The sequence below is a fragment of the Anomaloglossus baeobatrachus genome, chromosome 4, assembly GCF_048569485.1.
Source record: "Anomaloglossus baeobatrachus isolate aAnoBae1 chromosome 4, aAnoBae1.hap1, whole genome shotgun sequence".
NCBI lineage: Eukaryota > Metazoa > Chordata > Amphibia > Anura > Aromobatidae > Anomaloglossus > Anomaloglossus baeobatrachus.
Window position 1 is genome coordinate 445,931,743 of NC_134356.1, and position 20,340 is coordinate 445,952,082.

Sequence of the window (20,340 nt, forward strand, 5' to 3'; positions counted from 1 at the left end):
GGTCGGATGTTAGATCCTTTGTGGAAAAGGATTTCTACGTAGACGACTGCTTAAAATCCACACCCACAAACGAGGCAGCAATCAGTCTTCTAAAAAGAGCTCAAGAAATGCTCGCTCAGTCCAACTTAAGGTTGCATAAGATTGCATCCAATAGCCGAGAACTGATGGAAGCCTTTCCCTCTCAAGACTATTCCAGTGATCTGAAGGGCATAGACCTGAGCATCGACTCTCTTCCCATGCAACGGAGCCTAGGACTACTTTGGGACTTGAAGACAGATGCCTTCACCTTTCAGATCAACAAAGAAGAAAAGTCCTTCACACGTAGAGGTGTCCTTTTCTTTGTGAATAGTTTGTACGATCCTCTGGGATTCGTAGCTCCAGTTACCGTCCAAGGTAAAATGATGCTAAGAGACTTCACCCAAGAGACATCTGATTGGGATGATCCACTTCCGGCAGAAAAAGCAGACCTGTGGGCAGAGTGGAGGAAGTCTCTCGAGGCCTTGACCGATCTTCATATGAACCGACCATACGCTCCTGTGCCATCCACCGAAGTCAAATCTCAAAGACTTTGTATCTTCTGCGATGCATCAGTCAAAGCAATCGCAGCGGTAGTATACCTTAAAACCACTGATGTGAATGAACAGATCCATATTGGGTTCGTCATGAGTCGGACAAAACTGGCGCCACTCCGTGAACACACGATACCTAGACTGGAACTCTGTGCTGCCGTCCTTGCAGTAGAGCTGGCTGAACTTATCTCAGATGGAATGAATCAGGAGATCAAAGATGCAGAGTTCTACACTGACAGCAAGGTGGTACTAGGATACATCTGCAACGAAACACGACGCTTCTATGTCTACGTCAGCAACCGGGTATTGAGAATAAGAAGATCAACTCGCCCTGATCAGTGGTATTACGTATCTACTCATCACAATCCCGCCGACCATGCGACTAGATCCGTTGCACCAAGTCACCTTAAGGACACTACATGGTTCACAGGCCCTGCCTTCCTGTACCGAACAACATCCTACATCAGCAGGCCCGATACATTCGAACTGGTGGATCCAGATGTCGATGAAGACCTTCGTCCTCAAGTGTCAGCTCTTCATACAGTGGTTTCAGTACGTCACCTCGGATCTCATCGGTTCAGTAGATTCTCAACCTGGAACTCACTTGTTAGAGCCATCGCTTTTTTACTACACGTGACTCAGTTTTACAAGTCCGAACTACCAACAAATCAGAGATGCAGTAAAGGTTGGCATCACTGCAAGCATGCGTTTACTGCTCCCAACCTAGAGAAAGCCAAGATTACAATACTCCATGTTGTACAAAATGAAGCCTACAACAAGGAGATAGACAATCTCGACAAAGGACTACCCATTCCTAGAGACAGTGCGTTGAGGAAACTCGACCCGTTCATTGACAAAGATGGGCTGCTGAGAATAGGTGGCCGCATTCAAGAAGCTAAGGTAGAAGTCTCAGAGAAACACCCGGTAATAATTCCCGGACGTCATCACGTCACAACCTTGCTCATTCAACATCATCACATCTTGGTGAGACATCAAGGTCGTTTGTTTACCGAAGGGAGTCTACGAGCGGCTGGACTATGGATAGTCGGAGCGAAGAGAAGCGCGAGTAAACTCATCTTCAACTGCGTTACGTGTCGCAAACTTCGTGGCATGTTTCAAAACCAGAAGATGGCCAATCATCCACCTGACAGGCTCAGTACTGAACCCCCCTTCACCAACGTTGGACTGGATGTGTTCGGCCCCTGGTCCGTAGCTACAAGACGCACTAGGAAGGTCCATGCCGAAGCAAAGTGTTGGGCAGTTCTATTCACCTGTTTGTCTGTCAGAGCTGTTCATATCGAAGTAATAGAATCTATGGACACTTCAAGTTTCATAAATGCACTTCGACGCTTCATTGCTATCAGAGGCCCTGTGAAGCACATTCGTTCTGATAGAGGCACAAACTTTATTGGAGCAGCAAGAGAACTCCAAATCCCTTCCAATCTAGACATTACAAATGTAGAGAGGTACCTAGGTGAGCAAGGATGCACCTGGACCTTCAACCCGCCACACTCTTCGCACATGGAAGGCACCTGGGAAAGAATGATAGGAATTGCACGCAAGATTCTAGATTCTATCCTCTTGCAAGCAAACACCAGACTTACCCACGAAAGCTTGACTACGTTCTTGGCCGAAGTTACAGCTATCATGAATGCTAGGCCATTGACAGCTCTTTCTGGAGATTCTGGAGACTCAACAGTTCTTACTCCTGCCATGTTACTTACACAGAAAACCTGTGTCCCAGGAGCTCCACCTGGAGAATTCACCGAGAAAGACCTCTACAGAAGACAATGGAGGCAAGTACAAAACGTGTCCAATGCCTTTTGGGACAGATGGAGGAAACAATATCTCTCCACTCTGCAAACCAGAACAAAATGGCAGAAAGACCATCCAAACATCAGACTTGGCGATGTGGTACTTGTAAAGGACAGTCAATCACACCGAAATGAGTGGCCACTCGGCCTAGTCACCAAACCCTTTACCAGCAAGGATGGGAGAGTACGCAAGGTAGAGGTCAGAGTGAGCAAGCTCGGAGAGAACAAACTGTTCACCAGACCAGTCACTGAACTTGTGTTGTTGTTATCCCCTCAGGAGTCCAATAGTGGCATTGGTTAACGCCAAGCGGGGAGTGTTCTGTCTTCTATTCATTAAATAGGATAAGGGTAATATCGTTTGTTGCCCACAAGAGGTCACTGTTGGCTTTCTTATGTTTTCCTCATACATCTCTACAGTATTTCTGTGGTTTGGAGCCTGTTGCTTTAAGGAAAAGATACTTCCTTGGACTGCCCCTTTTCCCTTCCCTTACTAAGTTGGAGACGCAGATGTCTTGGTGTCTCCATAGGATTCAGAGGTGCTATGGCCGGCTCCAGTTCCTTTTCTTCAATCGTTCCTCCTGACTAATGGATCCCGGTAGGAATCATTGTACTAGACTACATATTTGTGTTGGAATATGTGTACAGTTGTTATGTAGGCACTGTGAAGTGGCAGTGGCTCTACTCAGATTGCATAGGCTGTGATACATGCAGAGCAGGTGTAGGGCGGCATCAGCAGTGTAAATGTTGTATTCAGTCATATGCATTGCTCTCTGTGTTATGCAGATTCTGTAAATACCAGTACTACTATGTATGTCATTCTGTTATTTGTGAAATGCCTGTACTGATATGGATTTGTATCTTTTGTTATAGTTTTTACCAATCAATCATCCATTTCTTATGATCATCCACCTATCCATCATCATTTAATAAATAAAGACTTAAAGGCAACACAGTCTGTTTATTGAAACAGTGGATGAAGGTTAGCTGTATGCCGGAGTCCACACAGCTCACACGTGGACGAAGTCAGAACATCCTTCCTTCTATGCAAGCTATAGTTTATCTAAGCTGGTCTAGTGAGATGTTGTGATCCAGACTAACTGTGATTGTAGTACTTGTTGTTGTGTGCGGTAGTGGACTTAACCCTTGTTGTATTTTTGTTGCTACCTTCCTGCTATTGCTTTTCTCCTGAGTTTCTCATTGTTTGTTCCTGTGTGTTTGCAGTGTGTCAGAGTTTTGGTTTTCCTCTGTCAGTCTTTATCTGTATTTTGTATTTCACTCCTGCCCTTTCCTTCCCTGGTAGGAGGGAGGAATCAGATTAGTTTTGGTCAGTAGAATAGCCAGGCATGTGACTCAAGCATCTCCACCATTAGGGGTAGCACTGATGTTAGGGATAGTTTAGGGACCCCTAGCATGAGGGACAGCATAAAGGCTTGCTGTCCAGCGCTTTCCTATAGTCAGATCATGACACTAATAGAATATGCTTGCTGGTTGGTTACACACAAAGTTATTTAGGTTTATGCTAGATCCCTTTTAAGAAGAATGTCCAGTTATCAATCCAATAATTAATACTCACATATGGGATTTGCAGAAATGTAATGACAAAAGTCGAGTGTTATCTGAGTGGCTGAGGAGAAACACAATTAATATCCAGAAACTCAAATTACTCAGCAGAGATGCTGTGGCAGGTTTTAAGATGAGTACATACATGAAAACTGAAAGAAAATTTAATTGTTTGTGATTGGAGGGCATTTACTCTTTTTACGTGGATAATTTGGCTTTAGATAACTTTGTTATTTTTAACTATTTATAAACTGTATCTATGTCCACATTTAGGTCAACCTTTGACATGCCGTTCGGTTACACTGATCTCTAAGGATGTGATGTCTCACCTTCTCCTGCTTCCGCACAGTGTCTTGTAAGGTCTTTGCCCGGCTGAGTCTTTGGTGGTAGTGGCTGAGCACAGTTTGCTGCTGTTGGTGTGCTCTCTGCAGTAGAAGCAGCTCCTTCTCACGGTCATTTCTCTACAAAATCATTAAGAAGCCACAATACTAAGAAAGCTGGCCAGTATAGATCAATATACTGAATAACATATGAGTGCCTTCTCCTTATACGGGAACTTACTGAATTATATGTAATGAGATTGTTATTGACCGATGTTGGTGTATTAACTGGGTGTAGGCCAAGGGAAAACAATGCTGGAATACTCATAAACTACATGGTAGATAAGAAAATGTCTACCTTGTCTCCATTATTCCAGGGCTGTTTATAGCAGATAACATTTGGTAACTGCCTTATTGACTCAACAAAAAAATGAACCCCTTAGTAATGGGACGCCTTGGAGAAATCAATGTGTTTTACATGTGTTGCTAATGATTGAAATACTTCTCTAATCATGAAGGAGAAAGCATTATTCAGACTGATGTTCTGCTTTTCTGATTTCATTTTTTTTACCGTGAACTTGTTGTTAACACACAATAATAAAAAGAAAGATACCGTTATAGACATACAGTAGTGCAATCAATCCCCAAAAATGTAAGTTGTTGACCATTATTGGTCAACCCCTAAGTGGGCCTTACATGCTGCGATCTCGCTAGCGAGATCGCAAGCGATCATACCCGCCTCCGTCGGTTGTGCGACACGGGCAAATTGCTGCCCGTTGCGCACAACCTCGCTTACCACCGTCATACGGACTTACTTACTTGTCCTGCGACGTCGCTCTGGCCGGCGATCCGCCTCCTTTCTAAGGGGGCGGGTTGTGCGGCGTTACAGCAACGTCAGACGGCAGCTGTCCAATAGAAGCGGAGGGGCAGAGCTGAGCGGGACGTAAACATCCCGCCCACCTCCTTCCTTCTGCATTGGCGGTAGAGGCAGGTAAGGAGATGTTCCTCGCTCCTGCGGTGTCACACACAGCGATGTGTGCTGCCGCAGGAATGAGGAACAACATCGCTAATTAGAAGAGAACAATTTTTTGTTTTAGGATGACCTCTCCGCGACAAACGATTTTGGCCGCTTTTGCAATCGTTTTAGGTCGCACATAAGTGTCACACACTGCGATACCGTTAATGACGCCGGATGTGCGTCACAAACAACGTGACCCCGATGATAAATCATTAACGATATCGTAGCATGTAAAGCCCGCTATACTTTATTAGCAAGAGCCATACATAATATAAAAAAGCACACTTACCTTCTGGACCAGCGCCACTCCAGGGAAGTCTGTGCTGCAATTGGCTGCAGTGTTCACTGTTCTGTCAGAACAGACTTTCACATTGACAGAATACTGAAAGGCTATAGCCGTTTAGCAGCGGCTTATTGATTGCAGCAGTTGCGTGACATAATGTCATGTGACCACTGACAATCACAGCTCCATTATCACAGGAGATGTGCTGCTGCTGCAGGTAAAATATATATTTTTTTTATATTTTATGTAGGGAACAATACCAATTAAAAAGGGCTTTATTTCAGACTATGTGCACACGTTGCAGATTTGGTGCAGACGTTTTCTGCATGAAATCTGCACCTTCTGGCAGAAAAATGCATAAAAAACACATACAGTTTTGGTGCGTTTTTGTGCTATGCATTTTTCATGTGATGAGGTGAGGTCACCGAGTTTACTGAGGTCACCTGAGGTCAGGTTACCTGCGATCACAGGTGGAGTGCCATGGGAATCTCCAGCTGTGACCGTAAATAATCTGAGTGATGTCGCTGTTTATCGAGGAGCTTATTCTCTGCCTGAAGCTCACAGAGAGTGGTCATGTTCTATGGCTGTGCGCTGTGCCTTCAGATGTAGCAGCTGCAAGTGCCCATAATCAGGGTTTGAGCAGCTGTGGATTTTTTCTCTGTTCTCCCTGTGGCAAACACTCGCTACTATACAGCAGGAATTCACATGCTGCAGCATAGGAAGCAACACCACAGGTCAGTTTACGCTGCAGGAAAAACAAGCACAGTGAGCATGGGTTTTCTAGAAATCTCATCCACTGTGCTTGTACTGTAGAATGCAGTATTTTGGAAGCAGCAAAAAGAAAACACGCTGTATCCAAAACGCTGTGAACCCTGATTGTGGGCACGCAGCCTAAAATTGTTTTCTAGACTTATAAGGAAAGTCTGGAGTCTATCTGACTCTAAAACTCTGAATCTTGACAAAATTCTGAATCTCCAGTATTCCAAAATACTTTTCATACTTGCCGTCACCCGCTGACTAGGTTCTCCTCTGCGTCTTAATATTTTAAGAATGGAGGCTCTAGTCAGCAACAAGTATACAAATCACATACATGCACTCACATGACCTCCCACTCACATGGGGAATATAGTGAAATCATGACAGTGGGCTCCTCGCATACTTTCACAATTCGGCAGTGTGCAATCATAGGGTGCCTACAGACTTTTCTTCACAGCCTGGAAAAATCCCTTTAAAAATTATGGCAACTGGTATTTTAACTACACATTATGCATTCATTGTTATATTTGGATTTGAGGTAGATTGCCGCCTTAATTGTTATATTGGACAATGTATTAAAAAATGTGAACCTCTATTATAAATGAAGTAAAATTAAATAAACATATAAGGAATCTAAAAATCAAATGGAAATGACAAATGTGGTTCACATCCCTTCACATGATCATACCAGATGTTTGATCCGTGCTCTGTACCGTTGATAGGGCTTTTACTATATTTCTAATAGGCAGAATATATTTTAGCCTTCCTTGCTGATACTCCGGTACAATACTACTCACCCTTACTAATTCATTCTGCAATTGCTGGATCCGGTCTCTCATACCGCGGAGCTCCGATGTTTCACTTGCCAGTTTTTGCTTCAGAGTCACTAGAAGAAGAAAGGATATTGGATTCCATCACACTAGATTGATTTCTCTTCATGTCATTTGCAGTTGACGTCAGAGATAAAGCAATTTGATTGATAAGGATTTCCCCAATATTTCTCATTTGGCTACAGATTTGTATTGTAAATTAGGTTATCAGAAGTTGTCCCAAGAGCTGTATGTAGAAAATACCAATATGACAGACACATCCATTGCATATAAATCACAGTACAGCACCGAAATATGTGAACGTAATGTGTTTTCTTTTCCTTGGACTGAGCACTGCTTAGCTGCTCCTAGGACTTTATATATATATATATATATATATATGTGGCGCCCCTGACCTGGTCAGGCACCACTGAGTACTGCACCCATGCTGGGGACAGTACAATACAGGTAATCCAGAAGGCTGACTGGGGTGTGGAACACAGGCGCATAGTGACCAGGCCTCACACATGTACCCATGAGAGGACCCCTGGGGATCCCAGGAGGGGGCAAGCCTTCACCTTCACTGGAATAGTGGAGGGGGTAGAGCCTCCATCTCCTCTCAAGGGGTGTGGTGGAGAGTCTGGTTGCTAGGTGGCGTAGGCAAGAACAGGAGAGGAGGAGCAGTGAGCCAGTTCAGTGTAGAGTCCAGGGAGCTCAAGTGAGGAGCAGATCCCTGGAGCTGTGCAATCTGACAGCGTCCGCGCAGTGGCTACAGACGGGGGAGAACGGTCAACTAGGAGTGCTGCCTGAAAGCCAGCTTCAGCTAGAGAGTGCAACGGAGTGGGAAGTAAGGAGACTGCTAGAGAGCACCAGGCCCAACCGGGCGGCAGATCCCGAAGCGAAGATAGATCCAGCTTTCTTCTGCTAAACCTGCCGGTGTGGGGCTCTCAAAGCCCACACCACAACACCACAAAAGCCGCAGCCACGTAACCGCAGTGAGGGCCCATAGGTCACAGGAGGCAAGCAGCTGGAGTGGCCTGGTCCGGGGAACAAGCAAACGGCAACCAAAAGGGGGAGTGAGGCTTCAGCAACTTCCCTGGGTGACCCCCATAGGGACTCAAAGTCGGGGTCACCCCAAACCACCAAGGGCTAAGGAAGGCGAGTCAGTAGTCACCCTCATAAAGTCAGCCTGAAGGATACCTGGTTCCCACCTGGTTCATCCCAGCTACGCCCGGGCTACTCACCCTGCCATCAAATGTGAGTAAAGCCCTTGAAAGACATTCCTGCCTGTGTGGTTATTCTGCGACTTGTGGTACTACAAACCTACACAGGGCTCTGGGGCTTGCCTCACTCTCAGGAGGCTACTACATCCGACTGCACCCACCATCAGCCCCAGGCGTCCCCTAACCTGCAGTGGCGGTCCCCACTGACCGCAATACTGAGAGTGGCGTCACGATCAAAACAAGAAGATTTCCTACCAGTGACGGAGATCCAGCAACGTGGAGTCCCTGAAGGTAATGCACCGACACTGACACTACACCTGTGGGGCTTCACATCTGGCGTCACGAACAGGATAAGGACTAGACCTGTTCAGACAGGTGACCATGTGCCTAGGCGGTCCGCTTGAAAAATTGGAAGCGCCGCCATATTGCCACCATGAAAAGCACGCTGGAAAACCACAGCAGCCCGCGCTGGAAGAAGTTACCGCCCACGAAGAGGTGTGGCTACCCAGAGATCCCCTGCAGAGTCCTGACCTCGCTGATGGAGAAAGCGGAAGCGTCCAGAAACGGCGGGAGAGAAGGGAAGCCACAAACCTGCTGCTGCGGAGAGCAGAAATGGAATCCAGACGCGGATACCCAGAACCAGGCTCTGCTGCCTGGTGGTGCCGGGAGCTTGCCCTCTTCTGTGACCGGCTGGAGGCCGGGATTGTGCGACAGCTTAGGGAAGAACGCAAGGAGCTCCTGGAGATGGCTGCAGCGGTCCGGACCTATGAGGAGAGAGCCGCGCGGAGCCTGCCGGATCGAGCGGCGACGACGATTCAGACCCCGATGGGTGAGTCCGGTGTTGCCCCGGCTAGAACAAGAGCCCCGACCCTAGCTGCTACGACCGCGGTCCCAGAGGAGGCGCCCGGTGCGGCGACGCTGAGTGAGGCCGCAGCCACGCTAGGTGCGGCCCGCCAAGCCCAGGCCGCTGCAGCGATGCCCCGCCTGTCTCGCAGGGCTCCGACCACCACGGCAGTGCTCATCCGTGCTGCAGGTGTGACGCTGACCCAGGCTGCCACCCTGCTAAACCCGGTCCGCCAAGACCCCAACGCAGCAGCGACGCTCGTCCGCGCCGCAAGTGATATGCTGAACCAGGCCGCAGCCCCGCCGGGTGCGGCCCGCCAAGCTCCGATCACTGCAGCGACGCCCGGCTCAGCCTGCACGGACCCCATCGAGGCTGCGACGCCAAGTGAGACCACGGCTGCAGTGTCCAGTCCGGCCCGCCAGGAACCGGCCGCGACAGAAACGCCAATCCAGGCCGCCGCCATACAGGGCGCGGCCCGCCAAGACCAGGCCGCCGCCAGGCGCGGCCCGCCAAGACCAGGCCGCCGCCATGCCAGGCGCGGCCCGCCAAGACCAGGCCGCCGCCATGCCAGGCGCGGCCCGCCAAGACCAGGCCGCCGCCATGCCAGGCGCGGCCCGCCAAGACCAGGCCGCCGCCATACAGGGCGCGGCCCGCCAAGAGATTGCATCACTATTTTCCCCGGCCTGCAAGGCCAGAGCAGACACCGCTCCCCAGTCCAGAGAGGTCCCTGCTAGGAAGACCCTGATAGGAGAGGACCCTGAATACTGGAAGCTGAAGGCTGACCTAGAGGCCCAGTTCCCACAAGAGATGGTGGATCGGTACCTGCTCCCTCCGTATACCCCCAAGGAGATTCAGGCAACCCCTGCAGCTGCGCCAGAGAGTCCACCGCCCAGACCAGCTGAAGAAAGCCCATCCCCAGCACTGCCACAACCAGAGTGCAGTGAAGAACTAAGGGGGAGAGGAGGCCAGGAAGCTGAGGAGCTGACTCCGGAGCCACCAGCAGTGGATCCATACCCAGAGCCAGAGATGCTGCCCTATTCTCGCTGGGATGAGGAAGACCTGACACCGTCAGCAGATGAAGATCAGCCCAAAGACCTCACCTGGGAGCCCGCAGACATGAACCCAGCCCGCAAGACACGGCGCAGCAGAACAAAGTATCCTCCAACACCACAGTCTCCAGAGCAGAGAGAGGTCACGGTCAGAGACCTGGAGGAGAAAAGGTGCCTAAGAAGGTCCAAAGCCCAGGCCAGAGGACCCCTGTGTTATGGCGTAGTGGAAGATTTCAATCTGAGAAGTGGTTATGGATTCATTGTAGCCCCTGGCATCAAGGAGGGGATATTTGTTAACAGGAGAGATGTAAGCGCTCATCTGCCTAGAGGACACCCTGGCAGAAATCTAAAGATGGGAGACTCAGTTCAGTTCACCATGCATCAAGGCGAAAGGGGATTGTATGCTCTGGACGTAGCGTTATGTCCCAGCAAACCTTACAGCCATCCCATGCTACAAGAAAGACAAGAAAGACAAGAAAGACAAGAAAGACAAGAAAGACAAGAAAGACAAGAAAGACAAGAAAGAAAAGACAGAGATAAAGAACCAGATGTAGAAACAGACGAAGACCAAGAACGGAAAGATAAAGATCCTACAGATGAAACTACCTCAGAGGATGACAAGGAGCAAGAAAGTCACGGGTGCCGGTGCCCTACATGCCCACGCCCTGGTGAAATGGAGGAGTAAAAGTAAAGTAAAGAAAGAAGTTATCAGTTAAAGTTTTGAAAAAGTTTGTTTTGCAACGTTTACGTTTAAGCATGTGCCCACAAAAACTATTGTGAGAAATAAACTTTAAGGCTATGAACTTGCTATAGCCACAAACTCTCGCAGTGTAAATAGTTACACCAGTGGCACCACCACCAGGGCCAGCCTGTTTAGGGGCTTGGCTCGTCTGCAACCAGGGGGCCCGTCCGTAGAAAAGGGCCTTGGCTCACCTGCGACCAGAGAGCACGCCTGTTTATGGGGCCTTGGCTCACCACCACAAAGAGGGTACCTGGTCAGCACCAACTGTGGAGGCCGCCTCTGCATCCTGCCAGAAGAGGCTGACGGCGCGGATCCACCAGGCCAGGTATACCCTGAAACCACCAGCCCATGTAAGCCGCCTCTACATCCTGCCAGAAGTGGCTGAAGTCGCGGCCAACGGGAGAGGAAGATTGGAGGAAAGGTCTGGGGAAACGGATGGCCCAGACCTGGTTACCAACAGGACCGGTGACCTGCCTCCTGAGAGGGTTTTGGGTGGGTTAACGGACTTGTGGGTGGAGGGTGGTGATGTCTGATACCTGGTGGTTTTAAAAATGTTTTACATGTTTTAATGTTTTATGCATTTTAAAATGTTGTCTTGCAGCCCGAGGACGTGCTGGTGATAACTAAGGGGGAATGTGGCGCCCCTGACCTGGTCAGGCACCACTGAGTACTGCACCCATGCTGGGGACAGTACAATACAGGTAATCCAGAAGGCTGACTGGGGTGTGGAACACAGGCGCATAGTGACCAGGCCTCACACATGTACCCATGAGAGGACCCCTGGGGATCCCAGGAGGGGGCAAGCCTTCACCTTCACTGGAATAGTGGAGGGGGTAGAGCCTCCATCTCCTCTCAAGGGGTGTGGTGGAGAGTCTGGTTGCTAGGTGGCGTAGGCAAGAACAGGAGAGGAGGAGCAGTGAGCCAGTTCAGTGTAGAGTCCAGGGAGCTCAAGTGAGGAGCAGATCCCTGGAGCTGTGCAATCTGACAGCGTCCGCGCAGTGGCTACAGACGGGGGAGAACGGTCAACTAGGAGTGCTGCCTGAAAGCCAGCTTCAGCTAGAGAGTGCAACGGAGTGGGAAGTAAGGAGACTGCTAGAGAGCACCAGGCCCAACCGGGCGGCAGATCCCGAAGCGAAGATAGATCCAGCTTTCTTCTGCTAAACCTGCCGGTGTGGGGCTCTCAAAGCCCACACCACAACACCACAAAAGCCGCAGCCACGTAACCGCAGTGAGGGCCCATAGGTCACAGGAGGCAAGCAGCTGGAGTGGCCTGGTCCGGGGAACAAGCAAACGGCAACCAAAAGGGGGAGTGAGGCTTCAGCAACTTCCCTGGGTGACCCCCATAGGGACTCAAAGTCGGGGTCACCCCAAACCACCAAGGGCTAAGGAAGGCGAGTCAGTAGTCACCCTCATAAAGTCAGCCTGAAGGATACCTGGTTCCCACATGGTTCATCCCAGCTACGCCCGGGCTACTCACCCTGCCATCAAATGTGAGTAAAGCCCTTGAAAGACATTCCTGCCTGTGTGGTTATTCTGCGACTTGTGGTACTACAAACCTACACAGGGCTCTGGGGCTTGCCTCACTCTCAGGAGGCTACTACATCCGACTGCACCCACCATCAGCCCCAGGCGTCCCCTAACCTGCAGTGGCGGTCCCCACTGACCGCAATACTGAGAGTGGCGTCACGATCAAAACAAGAAGATTTCCTACCAGTGACGGAGATCCAGCAACGTGGAGTCCCTGAAGGTAATGCACCGACACTGACACTACACCTGTGGGGCTTCACATATATATATATATATATATATATATATATATATATATATATATATATATACATACACACACACACAGGGTGGTCCAAATAATAAGATTTATTTGGATTTATACATAAAATTATATTTACTAACACAAGCATAACATTGACAATTAAATTTTTTTCTGCACAATAACACAAAGGCCCTTAAATGTTATCAGCTCAGGTGCTCAAACTGTTTTCCATTACAATTTGCACAGCTTTGAAGTCTGCCTCTTACGCTTCGACAAACATTTTTGCACAAGTCTCTTTGGGTATTTCTGTATTTTTCGGACTATAAGACGCACCGGACCATAAGACGCACCCTGGTTTTAGAGGAAGAAAATAGGAAAATAAAATTTTAAGCATAAAATGTGGTCATGAGACACTGTTATGGGGCGAGGATCTGCTGCTGACACTCTTATGGTGGTAATGTCCCCAAATTCTCTACTAAGGTACCCCATCCTGGTAATGACCCTCCTGCCTTGTATATAATCCCCATCCTTGTATATATGTCCCCCAATCTGGTATATATTCCCATCCTGCTATGTACCGCCATCATGGTATATATTCCCATCCTGCTATATACCACCATCATGGTATAGCCCCCATACTGCTACATAGCGCCATCCTACTATTTACTCCCATCCTGCTATATACCCCCATCGATCCTGCTATATACCCCCATCTATGCTGCTATATACCCCCATCCATCCTGATATATACCCCCATCCATCCTGATATATACCGCCATCCATCCTGATATATACCGCCATCCATCCTGCTATATACCCTCATCTATCCTGCTATATACCCCCATCCATCCTGCTATATACCCCCATCCATCCTGCTATATACCCCCAACCATCCTGGTATATACCCCCATCCATCCTGGTATATACTCCCATCCATCCTGGTATATACCACCATCCTGCTATATATCCCCATCCATCCTGCTATATACCCCCATTCATCCTGCTATATACCCCCAACCATCCTGCTATATACCCCCAACCATCCTGCTATATACCCCCATACATCCTGCTATATACCCCCATCCATCCTGATATATACTCCCATCCATCCTGGTATATACACCCATCCTGCTCATATACCCCCATCCTGGTGTATGGCTTGTATCCTGTGGCACACAAAAAAAAATGAACATTTATACTCACCTTTCCTCGCTCCATGCAGCATCGCTCCTCCTCCTGTCAGTGCCGGCAGCAGCTCCACTGGAGTGTGGAGCCGTCATCATTGTCTGCAGCATCGCTCACCCTCCTGCCTGCCTGTCAGCTGACCTGTGTGGAGACTGTGTGGATGACGTCATCGCTGTGCTCACCGCTCTCTACACAGATCAGCTGGCCGGCAGACAGGAGGAGATCGCAGGGCTGCAGACAACGGTGATGGGTGAGTGTACTTCTTCACTGCCCCCTCGTGCAGATTATGCACGTGGGGGCAGTGAATACAGCTGCACATGATCACTCCAGGCTATAGTTGCCAGGGGTGATCACGTGGGCCGGCTATTAATTATGCGCGCACCCCCCGCCCATCATCCCGCCCACCTGTCAGCGCCAGCTTCAGCGCTGAGAGATGATGGGCAGGAGGATGAACGTGCATATGAAATGAGCAGGCCCACATGGTCACGGCAGGCTGCTACAGACTGCTCATGCCACCGATGACCCGCTCCACCGCAGCACCCTCATTCCCCGCAGCCAGATTCAGGCTATAAGACGCACCCCCCACTTTCCTCCAACATTTGGGGAGAAAAAAGTGCCTCTTATAGTTCAAAAAATACGGTAATTTCGTGAAACGCATCTCTTATGTAATTTTTCAAATCACTGACACTTTTTGGTTTTCGACTATAAAGTTAGATATTGAGTACTCCCCAAAAGAAAAAATCCATTGGGGTCAAATCTGGGGAATGTGCCGGCCAATCAAGTGGGCCTTTTCGGCCAATCCATTTATTAGGAAATGTTTCATCAAGATACTCGCGTACAACTCTTGAATAATGTGGAAGGGCCCCATCTTGTTGCAAATAAAGGTAATTTAAATCAGGCTGTTGCTGTAACTGGGGAACAACTTGATTCATTAGAATTTTGAGATGCTTATCTCCTGTGACTGTTCCATCAAAAAATATTGGTCCTAAAACACCAAAACTTGAAATCCCACCCCAAACATTGACACCAGGCTCATTTAGTTGTTGCTCTAATGTTAAATGCATGTTCTCATTATACCAGTAAATACAATTATGTCTGTTAATATGGCCAGATAATTTGAAAGAAGCTTCATCACTCCACACAATGTTATCTAAAATTACTGGATTTTCTTCAATTTCATTAAGCATAATCTCACTAAATTGCAGCCGCCTGTCTGGATCATCCTCCAATAAACCATGAATTAGACGTGGACAATAAGCTTTCCACCCATTAGATTTCAGTATTCGCATGATAGAAGCTCGTGAAATTCCCAATTCTAAAGAGTCTCTTCTGGTGACTTTTTTGGACTCTGAACAAATATGTTTCAGCAACAAGTTGTTTATTATTTTCTGTACAGGCTGTTTTGGGTCGACCAGTTTTTGGAGCATTAAGGATTGAGCCAGTGGCATCGAATTTGTCATGAATGCGGTAAATGGTTTGTGTCTGTGGGGCTTGAGTACCAAATGTTTCAACCCAATTTGCTCTAACTGTTTCAGCATTTTGAGATTTCCAATACTCTTTTAAAATCCATTTTCTTTGATCTGTATTTAAATTATTTGCCATTATGGGTTATCTGAATTAACTGAAAAGAAAAAAGATTTAGGAGAGATTTATCTGTGAAAACTGGATCTGTGAAACTGACTCAGTTGCCCTTAGCAACCAATCAGATTCCACGTTTCATTCTCCAAAGTCTGTGAAGAATGAAAAGTGGAATCTTATTGGTTGCTAAGGGCAACTGAGTCAGTTTCACTTTACACCATGTTTGATAAATCTCCCCCTTCATAACCCTATTACACACATTCTGTCCACCCACTTTTGGACCACTATATATATATATATATAGATATATATATATATATATATATATATATATATATATATATCTATATATATATATATACACACACACACACACATACATATATATATATATATATATATATATATATATATTTATTTTTTTTTTAATTTATTTATTTCTTTTGCGGAACAGTAGTTTGCACAAAAGAGAGACATATCCTACTTTGGTCCGATTTGTAGCCCAACATTGCTCATTCAGGAACCTGGATGAACTAAAAGAATGCATGACATCCATGTTGCTATAGCATCTGTGTGTGTGCTGTCTGTTTTTTACTGACTGGTGGTAGAAATGGACAATCAGACAAAAAACAGACTTAAAACAGATCCAGCACACTGATGAAAGATAGTCCTTTTTTGTGGATCTGAAAAAAGTCATGGACATGTGAATAAGGTCTAACAGTGATTTTTTACAATTCGATTAATAATGTTTCAGCATGCATTTTCTCACCAAGTCGGTCTGCAAGCTCAGCCTTGGTCATGACATCAATGTCTGCGTCACTTAAGAGACTCCGTCCTGCGTCCTCATTCAGACTACGTTCACTTCGCAGAGCACTGTTTTCTGCTTCCAGTCCACTCATCTGACGTCGCAGTGCAATGATGTCATCTGCCATACGCTGCATGGCAAGGCGATAGTTTGCCAGCTCCTTATGATGAGAAAAATCAAAGGATTTAATTGTTTTCTTATATAATTTTAAAGCATTTGGATTGGTAAATTCCCCCAATAACAGTTGAAGGCTCTATAATAAATTATTTAAATTTGGAAAAAAAAGGTACCACACTCAAATTTTTTTTTCTTATAAGTCTAATGTACACAGGCGTATTTTGGATCTATGTTATGAGAATCTTCATCATGGCACCCATAGAAATCACACAGAAAAAATATGCAACTTATGAACACACGTTGTAAGGCCATCTGCTGGCCAAAAAGGATAAAACAGAAAAAACTGCAGGGAATATTAGCAGGATGACCCAAAGGGATACACTCATGTTCTCCATGGGAAGAGAAAAGAGGAGACATGTGGTCAGCTGACGCCTGCGTCCCAGTTACTAAGATTGAGCCTAGAATTATAAGCTGCTTCCAGGTTAGTGTGCGTGACCGGCTTGGTTGCTGGGTGTGACGATGTTTCCTTCCATCCTCTATAATTATGAAAGGGGATCCTTCCCCTGCACCACCCCCCTTGCCTGGGGGTCTTACCCCTAGACCCATGCTTTTATTATAAACAACTACATGACTACATGGACTTTAGAAATAATGTTTATTCCGTCTGGAAACGTCGGGCTGCATTTTGAACACGCCTCATTACGTGACAGAAATGATGTCATACCTGGAAGGAGCCCATACAGTCTAGTATCTAGCCAGTTACTAAATATTAAAGGCCTGGCTGGGCCAAGAAAGCGAGGTTACAGAAAAGTTCTGCGGCAGTGAAGTAGGCTTATAGCCCCATCATTCCAGACGTGTCTGAGAAGTGGTCAGATCATAGAGAAGACCTAAGCTGAGAGGAAGTTCCATGACCTGAGTTGAGAGGAAGATCCGTGACCTAAGTTAAGAGGAGGATCCGTGGCCTAAGCTGGGTAGAAGAACTGTTCTCAAAATCAGTGGAAACCCATGACCTGTGCCCGTAGAAGTAACTGAGAAAGACCAGACTAAGCTGGTCAAGGTCCAAAGCCCTAACTTCGTAGTCAAGCCTCAAACTACACCGGTCATTGCTTTCTGCACAGAGATATGGTATTGAGTGGGGAATGAGGCCACGCTTCAGAGAGTAGAGGCGGTAAGCCTGTATAGTGTGTGAGAAAAACTCCCATTTGAACTTGCGGCTTAGCAAGTAATGTCTTTGTCTCTGCTAGGGCCTGAACACTTTATAGTATTGTTACGTAAAGTAAAGTAGACTGACACTCACACTTCCCTGCTAGAGGGATCTAGACTATAACACAGTGACCTTAGTTAGTGCTAACCGTAATCTTGTGTAGATAATATTGTGATTGTATTCCGGATATCTGTGTTGCTGATTTATCCTATGTGAAGTACTCTGATTTACACTGTTATTTGTGTCATATTATTATCTCTCATAATCCTTAATTTGTATAAAGTTGTTGGTTCAGTAACCACTAACTCCTCAATCTCTGCGCTGCTGCATCTGATCACCTGCTTACAACTATACAGAAGCAACCATTGTACCTATACATCAGGTACAGTATCTAAGAGGGTTGAAAAAGATGTTCCTGTTAATCCTCTTCCAAGGAAAACTAGCAATTTTTTCAACTCTATTGGATTTATGTTTATTTCACTGGTTTATGTTCTCCTGTTGGGCAGACTGCCCAACATATTATGTTCCAAAAGGTATTCATTGCGTTATTCTATTCTAGGCATGCTGTGTGTCTGCAGGTACAAGTGAGGCTGGGAAAGGTGCAATGCCCAAACTTTCCTGGGATTTTAGGGTCAAGGGTGTTGTTGTCTAGAGTGAAACTGAGCAGACAGTGTGCGTATCAGTGTAAATTTCTAGAACATGGCCTGGGATACTTAAGTGCTGGCTTCCAATTAGGGTCATTCATAGAGGGCACATTGAGAGGGTAGAAGCTACACTATGTGATATTACCCGTAACTTGTAAATGAGTAGAGGATGCATTTTAATGTGGTGTGTCAGCCCAGGGTAATATGGAAAGATTTTCCCCGATGAATGAAGCCCTGTCCACGCGTAAGGACAGGGGAGAATTACAGTCATAGTAGAAAGCTGCCTTGTAGCAAGACAAGAGCTAGAAAAAGTTTAAAGTCCTGAGATGTTGTTTTGGAAGCACTATAGAAGGAGAACTAAGTTCAGTCAGACCTACCAGGAGACGCAAGTCTCATTGAACTAAATGAGTTCTCTTGAAGTGAGGTCACCGAGTTCAATGAGGTCTCCTGAGGTCAGTTTACCTGGGGTCACAGGAGGGGTACTGTGGATATCACCAGCTGTGACCGCAGATAAACTGGGTGATGTCACCGCTCAGTCAGTCTCTGCCTGAAGCCATAGTATGCGGTCATGTTCTTTGACCACGCGCTGTGATTTCAGTATGTAGCAGAGCCAGGATTGTCATGAGACCTCGTGTGGATTACGTTGGAACTGGGTGTTTAGGGTTACTAAATTGGAGAAAGAGAGTTTTTTGTATTTTATTTCAAATAAAGGAATTTTTCAGTGTTTGTATCTATTACTTTTTACTTATAGTATTAGTAATAGGGGGTCTCATAGATGCCTCTCATTACTAATATAGAGCTTAGTAGCAGGTGTCTGCTGTCATTAACCCCCTTTATTACCCCGATTCCCACTGCACCAGGGCAATCAGGATGAGCCAGGTAAAGTCCCAGGAATTACATCTGATGGATGCAACAATTCTGTGTGGCTGCAAGCTGCTATTTTTAGGCTGGAGGACCCAATACACCATGGGCCTCCCAGCCTGAGAATACCATCCCCAAGCTGTCGGCTTTATCATGACTGGGCATCAAAATTGGGGGGTGCATGTCGTTTTTTTAAATGATGTATTTAAACAATTTAAAAAAAAAGCTGCATAGTGTCCCTCATATTTTGTTGCACAGCCAAGATAAGCACACAGCTGGGGCTGCAGCCTGTAGCCATATGCTTAATCTGTGCTGAGCATAATAATATGAAGTGACCCTATGGCAATTTATTTAGTTATTTATTTATTTTTACTCCATTCTTCAGTGTGTGTGATTCCAAATTATCACAGATGCAATCACACAGGGTGGGGCTGCAGTCTGACTGCAAGCAATTACAGTCCCTGAGATTGCCGGCTGGGCTGGGGAAGCAGTGAATATGTATGAGAGTTAAGGCCGCTTTACACTCTGCGATATCGTTACTGATATCGCTGGCATGCACACCCACCCCCATCAGTCATGCGTCACGGGCAAATCGCTGCCCGCGGCGCACAACATCGCTCAGACCCATCATACTACTTACCTGCCTAGTGACGTCGCTGTGACCGGCGAACCGCCTCCTTTCTAAGGGGGCGGTTCGTTCCGTGTCACAACGACATCACTAAGAGGCCGCCCAATAGAAGCGGAGTGGCGGAGATGAGCGGCCGTAACATCCCGCCCACCTCCTTCCTTACTCATTGCGGCCGGGACGCAGGTAAGGTGAGGTTCCTCATTCCTGCGGTGTCACACGTAGCGATGTGTGCTGCCGCAGGAACAAGGAACAACATCGTTACTGCAGCATTAACGATAATCGAGATTGGGGGGATGTCACCGATTAGCGATTTTGAACGTTTTTGCAACGATTCAAAATCGCTCATAGGTGTCACACGCAACGACATCGCTAACGCGGCCGGATGTGCGTCACAAATTCAGTGACCTCAACGAGATCGCTTTAGCGATGTCGTAGCGTGTAAAGCGGCTTTAAGGCTAAGTTCACACTCAGTCACAATTCGTCGCCTTGAGGAATTACGGTATCCTGCAAAATATCTGGCAGGAATCCGTTTTTTCCCCATAGACTTCTATTAGTGCCAG

At 47.0% G+C, this 20,340-nt stretch overlaps 1 protein-coding gene across 1 annotated transcript in view; it reads right to left on the bottom strand.

Annotated features, from left to right (window-relative positions):
• Positions 1-20,340, bottom strand: part of CCDC33 (coiled-coil domain containing 33) — a 188,955-nt gene that overhangs the window by 31,523 nt on the left and 137,092 nt on the right. Inside the window, exons 17-19 of the mRNA XM_075343568.1 lie at positions 16,291-16,486; positions 7,118-7,206; positions 4,273-4,404 (exon numbers count right to left, since the gene is read on the bottom strand). Coding sequence (XP_075199683.1) covers positions 4,273-4,404; positions 7,118-7,206; positions 16,291-16,486 — 417 coding nt within the window. The remainder of the gene's footprint in view (positions 1-4,272; positions 4,405-7,117; positions 7,207-16,290; positions 16,487-20,340) is intronic.